We start from the raw sequence: 14,494 nt of genomic DNA, 5'->3' as shown, positions 1-14,494 counted from the left end.
CCATTTCCATTGGGCTTTTCCCATGCAATTTCTAGTGAGTCAAAATGGAAAGCAGAGAGGTCCAGTAGACATAAAGTGGCTCTCTGAATTCAACTGTGATGTTGGTTTTTGGTCCTAACCTCATGGAGGCCTAACTCTAACTCTAGATGACTGTTCCATTTCTAATCGAGGTTAGAGAACATAGATGAAGATTCACATAATGTTCAGTACATTTTGCTGAATTTCAATAAGCCAAAGAAGCAGTGTCTGTGTGGTTTTATTTAACTATTTATTTAATTTTTGGTTCTTCCAGTCTCTGTTGTTTTCAGCTATAATATTTTAATGTGTTTGTGTATGCATGCATGGATACAAACAAATAATTAGAATACCTTGAGTGAGATGGGTGAGATAGAAATGTGATAGATAAGACTTCCAAAATTGAGATATTGTAGCCCTTCAAATGTGGCTGAATTACAATAACTAGCTTCTCTCACCACTGCATTTTACTGAGCAACAACCAAAGGCTCCAAATTTTCTCCAACACTGCATTATGAAAAGAGGAAATATAATTAAAATTTCACAGTAATTGCTCTTATTGAATATCTCAGATATTTTCCTTAGAAAATTTCTTCAGTAGCAAATTCCACTACCATCCCTCATAGTAAATAAAGGGGGAGGCATTCTCACAAGTAGATTTTTAAATGATTTTAGCCTAAAAACAGTGACCATTAAAAAAAACCTTGGTTAATTTTATTTGGCAAATATATTATATAGGTAGAAATAGGAAGGATTTCTTAATTATTACAATATCTTGAATTTAGCTCATTAACCAATTGTTCCTCAGCCATAAAATGGAATCTGTAGCTAGAGCAGTGGTTCTCAACCTTTTTAATGCCGCGACCCCAACTGGTCATAAGTTGAGGACTATTCAACCGGTTGTAAGTCAAGGTCTACTCAACTGGTGCAGCACCGTTTGCAGAATGGGACTTTTGGCGGGCTCAGCAGGGCAGAGACAGCCTGGACAATTCCTATTGGCTTTTGAAAGCCAATAGAATTAGACTCTATTCAAGAGAGTCTATTCTATTGGCTTTCAAAAACCAATAGAATAAAAGGGAGTAGCACTGCTAAGGAAAAGGGGGGAAAAAATGGCGGACTGCGTTGCTTGGCGACCCCCGTGAAATGGTCGTTTGACCCCAAATGGGGTCCCGACCCACAGGTTGAGAACCACTGAGCTAGAGGATTAGGACTCATTGGAGCTGGGCAGTTAATAAATTTAAATAAACAACAAGATGGAAAATTTCAAGGTCCTTTCATCAGTCTAAATAGCCATGTACAGTAATGTTGCCTAGCACAGAGGTCCCCAACCTTTTGGGCACCAGGGACTGGTTACGTGGAAGAGGTTTTTCCACAGACTGGAGGGGGCGTGGTTTGTATGCTGCCTGCCTCCTGTGGATGGGGCTTTCCTTGTTTGTGTAGACCGGTTGCTGGCATGCCGCAGCCCAGTACTGGTCCATGGACCGGGGGTTGGGGACCCCTGGCCTAGCAATTGGGTGTAGGGGGTAATATATATTATGCACACATTATTATTGTGATCGCTATCTATTTTGCAAATAGCTTATTGTTGCCTACTGTCTATGTGTTTTATGTGTGACACATAAAACCAATCACTTTGGTATCTGAGACAAATCTCATCACTTGCAATTACTGCCCAGTATTAACATACTAACCTGGACCTAGAAGGGACAGACCTGTTCCATTGTTGACAGAAAAACAATTAATGAGATGCAGATGTGATGCTTTTAATTATACAGAATTCTACAATTTAGCCAAAGTTGTTCCATATGCTATTCCTGTTCCTCTCTCCTTTGTTAATTTGGTTAAACAGGTGGCTTGATAACGACTTAGTTTTCTCAAGCAAGAATATAATCAAATTTTGCCTGGTTTACAGAAATTGGGTAGCATTATGCACAATTGACATTTAAAGGGGAAAAGACCATTCTGAACACAAGGGATCTCTGCATTGGCTCAAGAAAAAAAAATAGGCCAAACTTTTTTTTTTTTGCTTACTGCTTTTATTGCTTTTAACTGTTTTAGTGACAAAAGTAAAAAGTGAAAAATAATGGTAAAAAATACTTTGTACCATAAAACAAACAACTCCAGACAATTAGACTACTTTAATCAAAAGTCCTCTGCCTTGCCCCACTGTCAACAAAAGAATAATTCACATTATTGACAAACACATATATCAGAGTCTACTAACCAGGAGTACCTTTATCTTTCCAGCATTGTATAATTTCAGTGTTGATAAATCCCTTTGTATAAAGGAATTACAATTCTTTTTTAATACACAAAAAATGGGCCAAACTTTTTAAAGGAGTTGCTGGCATGTGCATCTGGGCTACTTGCATTCCCTCCAAACTGTTTTTCCCCTCAAACGTGTCATTTTCATATAATTTGGCATTTAGGGATGCTGCTCTTATTATTATTGTTATTATAATTATTATTCTTGGTGACAATCTTTGGTGGGTGGCGTTTTTCTCTTCTGAGAGTGGTGCATCAGAATTTCATTTTAATATGTGACATTAAGTATACAGGAAAATGACAATAAAAGTTATTAAATTCAATTCAATTCTTACAGGCTTATTTAATAAAGCTGCATAGCAGCCACAAGGTGGTGCTAGGTAAACATTCTGCTGCTGAAGAGGCTGTGCTGCTCTGACTTCTTGACAAGGATTGAACAAATGAAAGAAGCAAAAAAGGTACTGACCCAGTGTTGAATGGTGTTCAGATCTGGATTGGGAGGATCAAGCCAGTTCTGTCTTAACAAGACTGAGAGGCTGTGGCTGTGAGGTTCTCCTAGAATGGCTATGTTTTCACCTTTGGTCTTAGATGGGGTTGCATTTCTCCATTCGAGATTATTGAGCATCTTGGGGGTTCTCCTGTTTGACAAACAGGTAGCAGCTCTGGCCACAAGGTCCTTTGAATTAAATGGGTTCATCTGTGTGTGCCAGTTGCACCCTTTCCTTAACCAGGAGGCTCTTCAGACAATTACTCATGCCTTAGTCATCTCATGATTGAATTGTTGCAATGTGCTCTACATGGGACTGCATTTGAACCATTTGGAAGTGGTTCAAAATAAAGTAGCATGAACAATAACAGATGCTTCTTGGTATACTCATGTGTCACCCTTGCTACACAACTTGCATTAGTTGCTAGTTGGCTACAAGAGTAATGCAAGGTGCTAGTATTACCTTCATGGTATAGGGCCTGGATATTTGAAGGACCTCCTATCTGTTTCTACCTGCCCAATACATTTTGCAGAGAGGATTTATTTATTTATTTATGAGACTTATATACCGCTTTAAGTGCAAGCACTCTCTAAGCGGTGTACACCAGTAAGCAATGTATATATTTACATTGCCCCCAACAATCTGGGTCCTCATTTTACCTACCCCAGAAGGATGGAAGGCTGAGTCAACCTTGAGCCGGTGAGATTTGAACCGCTGACCTGCTGAACACAGTCAGCTAAAGTGGCCTGCAGTACTGCACTCTAACTGCTGCGTCACCTCAGCTCATCATATTGTCCAGATCCGTTCATTAAACATTGTCTTATAGGATCAAGGAAGTATGACTTTACCCCCTAGAACAGCATCCCCTCAGAGGTACAGAGGGCACCATTCTCCTGGGGTTCCCAAAAGCCCTTAAGACCTACTTTTGGTCTCAAATCTGAGGTTAATTTGTTTATGGAAGCCCGATTGTGATTTTCTGTTATTGTTATGATTGTTTGGATTGTCTATGTTGCTCTATGTTTTTTACCTGTTTTTATTTTATTTTACCTGTTTTTATTTTATTTTACCTAATGAGAAGGAAGGACTCACTGGAGAAGGGCCTAATGCTGGGAAAGATTGAGGGCAATAGAAGAAGGGGATGACAGAGAATGAGATGGCTGGATGGAGTCACTGAAGCAGTAGGTGTGAACTTAAATGGACTCCAGAAGATGGTAGAGGACAGGAAGGCCTGGAGGAACGTTGTCCATGGGGTCGCGATGGGTCAGAAATGACTTTGCAACTAACAACAACAATTGTTAAATAAATTGCATTTTGGATTTTTTAAAGCAATCTAGAGACTACTGGAATGAGTAGCTATCAGAAATTTGAATATTTGAGGAAGGAAGGAAGGAAGGAAGGAAGGAAGGAAGGAAGGAAGGAAGGAAGGAAGGAAGGAAGGAAGGAAGGAAGGAAGGAAGGAGGGAGAGAGGGAGGGAGGGATTGGTGTGAATTACTTTCAGCAATGGTTTAAAAAAGCAACTTCAAGTTTAGTCCAATATTTTGCTTTCCTATTCTAGATGGAGAGAGTATGCCTGGGTTGAGAGTTCCTAGTATGCCGGAAAGTTCACTGAGTCAAAACTTGCTGCAGGACCTGTGACCTATAATTAAGTTGGTAGTACCTTGTAAAAAAGGTTGAAGATCTTTTTCTCCTGCTGTCCTTCATGTTTCACTCAAATGGAATACAAAATTCTGATGAAGTAGGTTTGGATCATGATATCTACTGGGGAAGTAACACACTGAGCTTCTTAAAAGTTCACCAGGCAAGATTTTATACACAGGGCAATTGTAGAAAGCATTTGAGAAGGCATGTCAAGTGATCTTATAGATCTGGATTGTTATTGCTGTCCAGAAGGCTAGGCTGATCTGGATAGAGGCTGCATTGTAACCAAGAACATGCAGTGCTTGACATCCAGCATCCAGCTATGTATCTGTAACCAGTTCATGTGTGAGTGAAAGGAGCTTATGAACCGGTACTCCTATTGAAGCACAGAGATCTTCTGGGACAGTTGAGAGCCATAAAGATTAGTTAGTGAATATGCTTCACCAAGAGATTAGAAGTGTGACCAACCATTCCAAGATTAAGTCTTCCCCCCATGAGTGGAAATTAGTTTTGCTTTGGAATTTCATGTACATTCAGACTGAATTATTTATCAAAACTAGAACTACTCTAGATGTGATTTTCATGTAGTAGACCTAAATTTGCAGATTGCCATTCTGATTATTTTGACTTCCTTTGTCCATTTGGTGCCGGTGACTAGAATGAAGGCAACCCCCCACGTACACCCCACCCCCCAAGCTGAGTTTTATCCTGTCTAAAATCTTGAATATGCACCACTCTGAAGGAGAGTACTAGATGTTGGCTCAGTGAACTCATGTCTCATCTTCCTGTCATTATTTCTTTCTGGAAAGGACAAAATACCCACCGTTAAGAGGCATGAGTGAAACACTTCATGGAACTAGAAGTGAATTCTTTTCAAATTATTAGCATGAGACATTTGGACATAACATTTATTAAACCATAAAAGGATATTGGGAAGTGAGAACAGGTCTGGGAAGTCCAAAAGAAGATAGCAAGTTTATTTATACACTGATATGGTCTTTTAAAATGCAACATTGTCTTTGTAGGAATATTGTTTGAGCAACCTTTAGATTAATTACACCCAATTTAAGGATAATCCCTAGATATGAACAAGCTGCTTATTAAAAATGGCAGATGGCATTCTTCCTCAAGCCGGTGAAGCACTGAAGCCATGCACTTCTTTCAGGAAGTACTGAAGCCATGTGTTTTTAATATAAAGCTTGTTTTCAGCGATTCCCAAAGCATCATGTGGCTTCAGCACTTCATTGGGCAGTCCGTTTGTAAATATGAGCTCTGACTTAAATACAAATTCAGATTAAAGATAAAAATTAGGAATACAGCTCATTAACTGGGGACTGCCTGTACTAGCAACCTCACAAAACACCCGATACATAAACACCTGACACTTAAAATATTTTGTCAGTATCCATCCTGCCCCCTTTTTAGATTTGCATTTACTGCCATTATAAAAAGAAATTGTGCTTCAGTGCCAATCCGTATTACGTGTGGGAAATTTGTAAGCAAAATTTCTCCCAAGTTTGATCCTCTGATAGCTCTCCTCCTCCCTTGGGAGATTATCATGCCGCTCACACACAGAAGTGCACATCCAGCATTTTAGAAGGCATCTTCATCTCTCCTGGACTGGTTATGACTGGCTTTTTCTTGGGAGAATAGTAATAAATTAGGATATAACAGCGGAGCTGGAAGGAGCTGGAAGAAGAGTACCAGTCCAGACTTGTTCGACAGTGAGATGGCAGCATAGTGCTTCTAAGTGGCCAAATGCTTCGGAAAGGCAAGGCTGATGCTTTTCTATTCCTTGCGAGGATAGTGACCACAGAGCTGGCTTTCCTGAAGAAAATATTTGAAGTGAACTGTGAGCTGACAAAAGAGGATTATTTTTCTGGCAGTAGCTGCACTCCATCAATCAGCAATCAACAATAACGAAAGAAAAATTTGTACTTTTGGATACTAAAGAGTTGAGATAGTTCCATCACTCCAGTGAGGGATGAAAATGATCCTTTTGAGTAGGACAGCCTTCTGAACAAACAGCAACTCTTGATGCTGTGGAATATTGTGCTCAATCCAAGAGCTCTCAATCTTCTCAAGATGTGGGACTTTCTGCACCTTCAGGAGTTAAAAAAAACCTATTGTTCCTGTCTTCTGGAAGAATTTATATATATCCTCAACCAATGGAAAATATGTAAAGCTGAATTTAATTTTCTCCATATGCCTACTAAATTTTTAAAAATCAATGTACAGAATGGTTAACCTCAATTTTTTTCCTGCATGTTGGTTTCCTTTAATGTCAAATTCTTATTTCCAATCATAACCATCAACCATATCTTTTTAACCTTTATCATACTCCATTTTACTTTTCACATTCAAATAAGCACAACCACCTAGGCAGTTTGCAAAGTTATTTTATACCTAAAATATATGAACGCTTTAAATGACTTTTTCCATATTGCAAGTTCCAAACCATGGAAATGCGAATCATTGTCTCAGCAGCTTGATACAGTTCAAATGCTTAACTAGGCGTTAAGCATTTGAATTTGAATTCTGGGAGTTGAAGTCCACATGCCTTAAAATTGTCAAGTTTGGGAAACACTGGACTAGATGGACCAGGAATGCAGTCCAGCAGGGAATTGCTCATGTTTAGCATGAGCAACATGGTTTTATAAAAAAACATCTTACCTGGAAAATAAAGAGCCATGAAGGTAAAGTAGTTCTAGACTTAAAATTTATTGAAGATAAACTAGAAGACCAAGTGTTGGCTTACAAAATTTAAGCTTTTTCATTAACCTAACAGAAGTATACGATCACATATGCAATGGAAAGCAAAACCATCAATGTATGTCAATAGTCAGAAAGTGTTGACCAGATTAGTAATAACCAAAGGCAGCTATTTGATATAAGCAAGTAATTGCTAATTATCAGCTCCAATGACAGCATAAATTACCTTCAGTCTGTGCAAAGCTGTCTTAGTTTGGTATAAGATCAAAGTCCTGGCAGACTTCTGTCCCAAAATATTTTTGGGTGCAGCTCATAGGACTTAAATCATGACTTGTTGGTAATATTTTCATCAACATTGTAGCAGCTTCTTTACCTTCAATGTTTCTCAGTAAGGGAACTTTTTTGGTCAGAGTCTTTTTAGATTAAAAAAATGGAGAAAACCACTGAACAAAGCAGCAATAACCTTATCTGTTTGAGACTACAATAACAGTTAAAACAACTTTCTGAAATTACTATTTTCTCCAATTTTTATTTCAATCTAAGGCTTTCATGGTTTGAAAAGTTATTTCTTCAATATAATACTGCTGTCATTATCCTCTTTTTGCTGTTACATTTATCTAGCACTTACAGTATTCAGATACTGAGAGAAACTGAAGGTACAATCCAGAATTTAAAATTCAGGTTTAGTTCTCATTTAGCAAAGGGCAATGCTTCATTCTCAGTTTAATTCTTTAAAAATACTCAGCTGTAACAAGAGCATCAAAACAGTTCAAAAGAAACCAAGTTATTTTAAGGGTAGAAAAACAAGCTTGTTATTCTGCATTGTAGACAACTTGTATTTAAAAGGCTGTATGGGTAAAAATAGCCATCAGTTTGTTAACTAATGCTTTAATATAAAATTCTATTGTCCCCAGAAAAGCTACTGGATTTTATTGACCACATCCCCACAGGATACCACAAATGCAAATTAAAATTTTGAAGCTGAAATGGTGCGTAACAATGTCTTCTGCTAATGGCACTATTAAAATACCAATTCCATTCTAAGGAACTGGTACCAATGAACTCCATTCACTATAGGACTTAAGCCACCAACTTTGGCATAACATCTAGAACCTGAATATACACTCTCAGCACAATATTGCTTTTAAACAAAACTGGTCATGATTTTTTTTTTCAAAGACGTAATTCCATTTTAGAATTACTGTATTGAAGATGAAATATAATGAACTTGGAAAATATTTGAGTCTCTCAAAACTTTCATATAAAGCAGGAAAAAGCATTTGATCTTTTAGTTGATTTAACACTTAACTTGCAGCAGTTAGCTTGAGAAATATTCTATCAAGTGAATTTCTGTATAACCTTCAACATGATAACACAATGCTCTGATCAAAATTCCATTTAAAATGATCAAATATTAACCTATACTAATAGCATGGAAACACAGAAGTTACTGCCTACATGTACTTTTGAATATTAAACATAGAAAACTGAATCTAAAAACTTAATTTTGTAGCTTCAATATACTTGTAACTCCTTGACTATATATAATTCTTAGATGTTGGCACAAAATTAAGATCACACTTAAGACTTTGCTTGCAAAAAATCCCGTTTTCCCCAAAACCAATAAAGTATATTTTATTTTCAGTAACTTACAACTTTGCAAAGCACAATGTTTTTAAATATCAAAGTGTATCTAATAGCCCCAAAGAACACAGAGACTTTGCATTAAACTTTTGATTTTAATGGTCTCAAAATGTGTGACAGATTTTGGTCAAGTTGTTTCCATTTAAAAAAGATTACTGATTTTAAAAACTAATAACTTAGAAACTGCCACGAAACAAATGGTCCACAAACATTCCTTTCCTTCTGAAGCTTTTACGATGCATTGTAATTATTAACCAGTCTTTTACTATTAAACTTAAATGGCCAATTGAGACAAACAGTTCTGAGACCATGCTTCCACCACTGATTAAGACTGAGGTGGCAGTTGTACAGAATTTTCATTTAGCCTTCTGAGCCTTCTGGGCAGACTTTGTGACCTTGCCAGCACCACCTGCTTTTTTATCAACAGCCTTGATGACACCAACAGCAACGGTCTGTCTCATGTCACGCACAGCAAAACGACCTAATGGGGAGAAAAAAAGAATTAGAACTTTTAAAGCACAGGAATATAGACCCAGTAATTAGACTATTTCCTTCCCCCCCAATTGAGATCCTCCAATACCAGCTGTAAATGATATTGTAATTAACTTGGTATTACACAGCAGTCCAGCCCAATACTTCTGATTAAAATCACTGCTTAGTCTTAACAGCACCATCAACACAATCCAACTCCTTCAGTGGGCAAGACATTGCAACTTTTTCTCCTCTAAACAGAAAGTAATTTAATATGAAGTTTCTTAAATAGGACATAGTGAAAAGTCTTTACAAGAGACTGAAGAGGGACGGAGGATAGCATCCATCATTTGCAAATGCATAGTGAATTGGAGTATTTTTAGTGATTTGTCACCAATATGGTGGTAAGGACATAAATTACAGGTAGTCCTCGACTTACAATTGAGCACATTTCTGTTGCTAAGCAACCATTGAGTTTTGCTCCATTTTATGACCCTTCTTGCCACAGGTTAAGCGAATCACTGCAGTTAAATTATTAACAGTTGAGTCTGGTTTCCCCAGACTTTGCTTGTTAGGTCACAAAAAGTCAGATCACATGACCCCAGGAAACTAAACACATAAATGCATTCCAGTTGCCAAGGGTCTGAATTTTGATCAGGTAGCCATAGACTGTCTAAAAAGCATCCACCACCCCAAGAAGTTTCATTATACCTTGATCTGAAAGTAACAATATCAATACAACTATGGTAGATAATTCTAAAAATACTTACCCAGAGGAGGATAGTCAGAAAAGCTCTCAACACACATAGGCTTGCCTGGAATCATGTCAACTATGGCAGCATCTCCAGATTTGAGGAACTTTGGACAATCTTCCAACTTCTTACCAGAACGACGATCAATTTTTTCCTTCAGCTCGGCAAACTTGCAAGCAATATGAGCAGTATGACAATCCAGAACAGGGGCATAGCCAGCATTGATTTGGCCTGGGTGGTTCAGGATGATAACCTATGGGAATAGATTTGAATGAGAATCTGTGCTTATGCTGTCCTAACTGTGTAGAGTTTACAACTGCTGATACAATAAAACGTCTGCCAAGTTACCTGTGCTGTGAATCCAGCAGCTTCCATTGGTGGATCATTTTTGCTATCACCAGCAACATTACCACGACGGACATCTTTTACAGATACATTCTTTACATTGAAGCCAACATTGTCACCAGGCAGAGCTTCACTTAGGGCCTCATGATGCATCTCAACAGATTTTACTTCAGTTGTAACATTAACTGGAGCAAATGTTACCACCATGCCTGGTTTTAGAATGCCAGTTTCCACACGACCGACTGGAACGGTACCAATCCCTTAAATAAAGAAATACTTTTCTAGCCAGGTTTATAAACGCAAATATACATTCCTAATAACTTTTTCTAATAGTTATTTATTGTATTGCTGTTGCAATACTTACCACCAATTTTGTAGACATCCTGAAGTGGCAAGCGTAGAGGTTTGTCAGTTGGACGAGTTGGTGGCAAGATAGAGTCCAGAGCTTCCAGCAGTGTAGTTCCACTAGCACTACCATCTTTACGAGTCACCTTCCACCCTTTGAACCAGGGCATCTACAAATGAAGAAAAAAGCACAGCAATTCATTGTCTGCAATCCTTTGTGATGGTGACTGCAGACAACCCTCCCTCCAATCAATGACTTACATTAGAGCTAGGTTCCAACATGTTATCTCCATTCCAGCCTGAAATTGGCACAAAGGCCACTGTATCTGGATTGTAGCCGATTTTCTTTATGTACGTGCTGACTTCTTTGACAATTTCCTCATATCTCTTCTGACTGTAAGGTGGCTCAGTGGAATCCATCTTGTTGACTCCAACAATGAGCTGTTTTACACCCAGAGTATAGGCCAGAAGAGCATGCTCACGGGTTTGTCCATTCTTGGAAATACCTGCTTCAAATTCACCAACACCAGCAGCAACAATTAGGACAGCACAGTCAGCCTTTGGAAGAGTCAGGAAAAGGGTATTATTAATTCCAATGTTTCTTAACATATACAATATTAATTACTTATTACTATTGTATCTGACAAACTTCACATTTGTTCTCACCTGAGATGTACCAGTAATCATGTTTTTGATGAAATCTCTGTGTCCAGGAGCATCAATGATAGTGACATAATACTTGCTGGTTTCAAATTTCCAGAGTGAGATATCAATAGTGATACCACGTTCACGTTCTGCCTTCAGCTTATCCAATACCCATGCATACTTGAAGGAGCCTTTACCCATCTAATAAGAAAAAAAATTTTTTTAACTCAAAGCACAAAATAAATGTTGCAAGACTGCTGTTGCTTTTTTAAAAGTAAGTATGCACTAATGCTCTGAAATATAATCTGCAAACTATGTTTAGAAGGTCAAGCAACTGGCACAACTAGTGAGGAATTCCAATTATCTCTCACTTACTTAACCCCTTGACAGGGCTAATCCAACTTCTTGCATCTGCCAATACAATTTGTTTATAAAGATATCCACTTAAATGCATACCTTTTCCAATCAACTTATAACCTTATTACATTCACTGAATACAATGACATAGCTATATAACAATTACCTTTCTAGTTATACTTCTCCAATACTCCCCTCATGCATTTACTTAATTTCTTTTTTAGGTCTACAAAATCCACTCTATGCAATTTGTCATAACTATAGCACATTAAGATAAAATGCCAAATAAGGTTTCATCAGCAAAACTAAAATAAAGCAAATTACTTTGTAGTAAGCCAAGCACCTTACAAAAAAAACGGAATAAACAATCCTTCAGGCCACAAACTCACCTCAGCAGCTTCCTTCTCAAACTTCTCAATGGTCCTCTTGTCAATTCCACCACATTTGTAAATCAGATGACCAGTGGTGGTGGACTTGCCGGAATCGACGTGTCCGATGACAACAATGTTGATGTGGGTCTTTTCCTTTCCCATGTTGGGTGGTTAGATAAGGCTTTTCCGTCGGCTCCAATAAAGGTCCTTTATGGGATAAAGTACACAAGAACAAAATAAAATTAAAGGCTTTTCCAATGGACGAGGGAAAAATTCACTTTAATTCTCTGGTACGAAGTAATCCAGCACAAGGAAGGGCGGCCAGGGACCTTAGTCCCTCTTTCCGGGTCTCCAAGGCCGAGACTAGGCCCAAGCCTGCCTCGAGCTCTTCGGCTCCACCCTCTTCAAGGCGGCGAGGGTCACGGTGACAACCGGGCCTCACTCGGGAAGGCTCCAACGCTTCTAGGCCGCCGCCAGGGGCATCCCAGGCCTGAGGAGTAAGGCAAAGGCCGAGCGGCTCCTTTGTGTCGGGCGCCAAGCGAGCACGAGCGGCGGGGGAGGGGGAGACACTTGTTGGCGCGCCCCGCCCCGCCGGCCCGCCCGCGTCCTCCATTTTGTGACGGTAGCGGCAGCCGCCGCCACGGAGAGCGGCCATTTTTTTGTGTGAAGCGGAAAGCGGGCAGCGGGATGCTAATCGAAGAGCCTCTCCCGCCTCGAGGCCGCCGGGAGAAGCTGGAGGAGGAGCGGGGGCTCTAACAGCGGAAGACCCGGCGAGGTGCGACGAGTGCCGTCGCGCGTTCCGCCGGAACCACGTTTCGCGCCGAGGACCCACAGATGTTCCCAATCTTTCCCTCACAACTCCGACGCTCGACCCCAAAGGCATGAATGGACCCCGTCCAGATTTATACCGAAACCCTCGCGACTCTCCCGACCTGTCGCGCCTATTCGGGGGAGGGGGCGGCGACCAGGGACACGCGCAAATCCCATGTCCCGTTTCCTCCCTCGCCCCCCTTCGCAGCCGAAGCGTGGCTGCGCCTTCCGTCTCCCGAACCCCTCGCGGGCTTCGAGAACGGCTTTGTCTCGAGCCAGGAGCACGTGCGTCTCAACCGGCCCTCAGCCTTCCTCAGCCCCAAGGCCTAGACACGGCTAGGCCGCGCGCACGCGCGTCGAGCACTACTCACCTCCGAAGCAGCGGCAAATCCGTAGCGAAAAAGACCGACGGGGTGAGCTGCGTCCTTTATATAGCTTGAGCAAGGAGGGCGGCGGCCAGAGGGACACGTCACGCTCCCAGCGTTCCATCCGCTGGCTCTGACTCGCTCTCCCCCCCTCCGCGCGCGCGCACGCACAGGACGCCCCTCCTCGAGAACGACGTTCCGGGGAGGGGAGGGGGAGAATGCCGCCCCCTTCTTTTCCATCGTGGCAAATGCTCGTCTTTCGCTCGCGAGCCCGATGGCACTTGGTGCAGCCTCGGCCTCTCCCGCTCTTTCTCCCGCCCTCCGAGAGAAACGGCGCTTGGTCCTCCCGAGAGCGTTTGGAGACTGTCTCTTTAATCAGCCCCAAGGAGAGAGGGGGTTGAATTAGGTCGTCGGACTTTTCGCCGGCCCTGCCCATCCCCCTCCTTTGAAGCCCGGCTGCGCTCCCCTCGTCTTTCTCGTGGGCCCCGTCGCCCTCCGACTTTCCGCACCCAGCGTGGAGCATTCCATCGCGTTTACTCCCGAGAAGCCAGGGTGAACACAGGAGCCGCTGGGATCGTGCTGAAGGCGGCGAGTCAAGAGCGGTGCCGCCTCCTAATTCGACTCGGGATGTTTCGTTTCATGCCCGCCTTCTGTATCTCATCCACACGACCCTAACGTAGCTTCAGTGCTGCTCACGTCCCTCCCGGACTGATCTTCCCCGCCTCCCTTCACTTTCATTCACCCATCAATAGAATCGCCCAATCCTCTCTTCGTCGACCTTTTTCTCTCACTTTGGTAAATAGTAATATGTGCTATAAAAAAAGACCCAAAAAACAGTCTCCCCAATTTGTTGAAGGTTTCATTATTATTTAAAAGCACATACTGTAGTTCTTTAACTACAAGATTTGCACATTTTAGTATGTATTTTAATTTTGAAAGCAAAATATTTTTGAGTAGCCTTTACAGGTTTGTTCATGTTTATTTCACTAAAAAGTATAAATAATTCTTTCCTGTGAAAAATGTCAATATAGAGACAGATAGGAACATACGTTGTTTTAGCTGGATTATGACTTTCAATTGGAATTGGTGTTCAAATGGTAGAATTTATCTAAATAACTATTACTACTTAAATACTAACTAAAATGGGTTTATAAAACTACATAATTTATAACTTACAATAGCACAGTGGCTCCCAACCTTTTCTATACCCCGCATCCCTAGAACGCTTATATATTCTTGAACCCCTTACAAAAGTTTGAAATAATGGCAA

General features: G+C 40.7%; 1 protein-coding gene across 1 annotated transcript; it reads right to left on the bottom strand.

Annotated features, from left to right (window-relative positions):
- Positions 1-8,838: 8,838 nt before the first annotated feature.
- Positions 8,839-13,368, bottom strand: EEF1A1 (eukaryotic translation elongation factor 1 alpha 1). Its single transcript, XM_039346641.1, has 8 exons — positions 13,231-13,368; positions 12,068-12,256; positions 11,343-11,522; positions 10,938-11,234; positions 10,696-10,846; positions 10,335-10,591; positions 10,005-10,239; positions 8,839-9,244 (listed from the first exon to the last, which is right to left on the bottom strand). The coding sequence occupies exons 2-8, from the start codon at positions 12,209-12,211 to the stop codon at positions 9,120-9,122; spliced, it is 1,389 nt and encodes a 462-aa protein (XP_039202575.1). The 5' UTR covers positions 12,212-12,256; positions 13,231-13,368; the 3' UTR covers positions 8,839-9,119.
- Between the last annotated feature and the right edge of the window lie 1,126 nt (positions 13,369-14,494).

Source organism: Crotalus tigris, unplaced genomic scaffold (genome assembly GCF_016545835.1).
Source record: "Crotalus tigris isolate CLP2741 ecotype Arizona unplaced genomic scaffold, ASM1654583v1 scf7180000018016.4438896, whole genome shotgun sequence".
In the NCBI taxonomy this organism is placed as follows: Eukaryota; Metazoa; Chordata; class Lepidosauria; order Squamata; family Viperidae; genus Crotalus; species Crotalus tigris.
This window is presented reverse-complemented; position numbering and strand designations above follow the sequence as displayed.

Excerpts from the sequence above, each read along its gene's own strand:
- EEF1A1 (XM_039346641.1), bottom strand. The coding sequence starts at position 12,211 with ATGGGAAAGGAAAAGACCCACATCAACATTGTTGTCATCGGACACGTC. Across the intron at positions 10,592-10,695 it reads GGATGTCTACAAAATTGGTG|GGATTGGTACCGTTCCAGTC; the intron begins GTAAGTATTGCA and ends TCTTTATTTAAG. Across the intron at positions 10,240-10,334 it reads CTGCTGGATTCACAGCACAG|GTTATCATCCTGAACCACCC; the intron begins GTAACTTGGCAG and ends CTATTCCCATAG.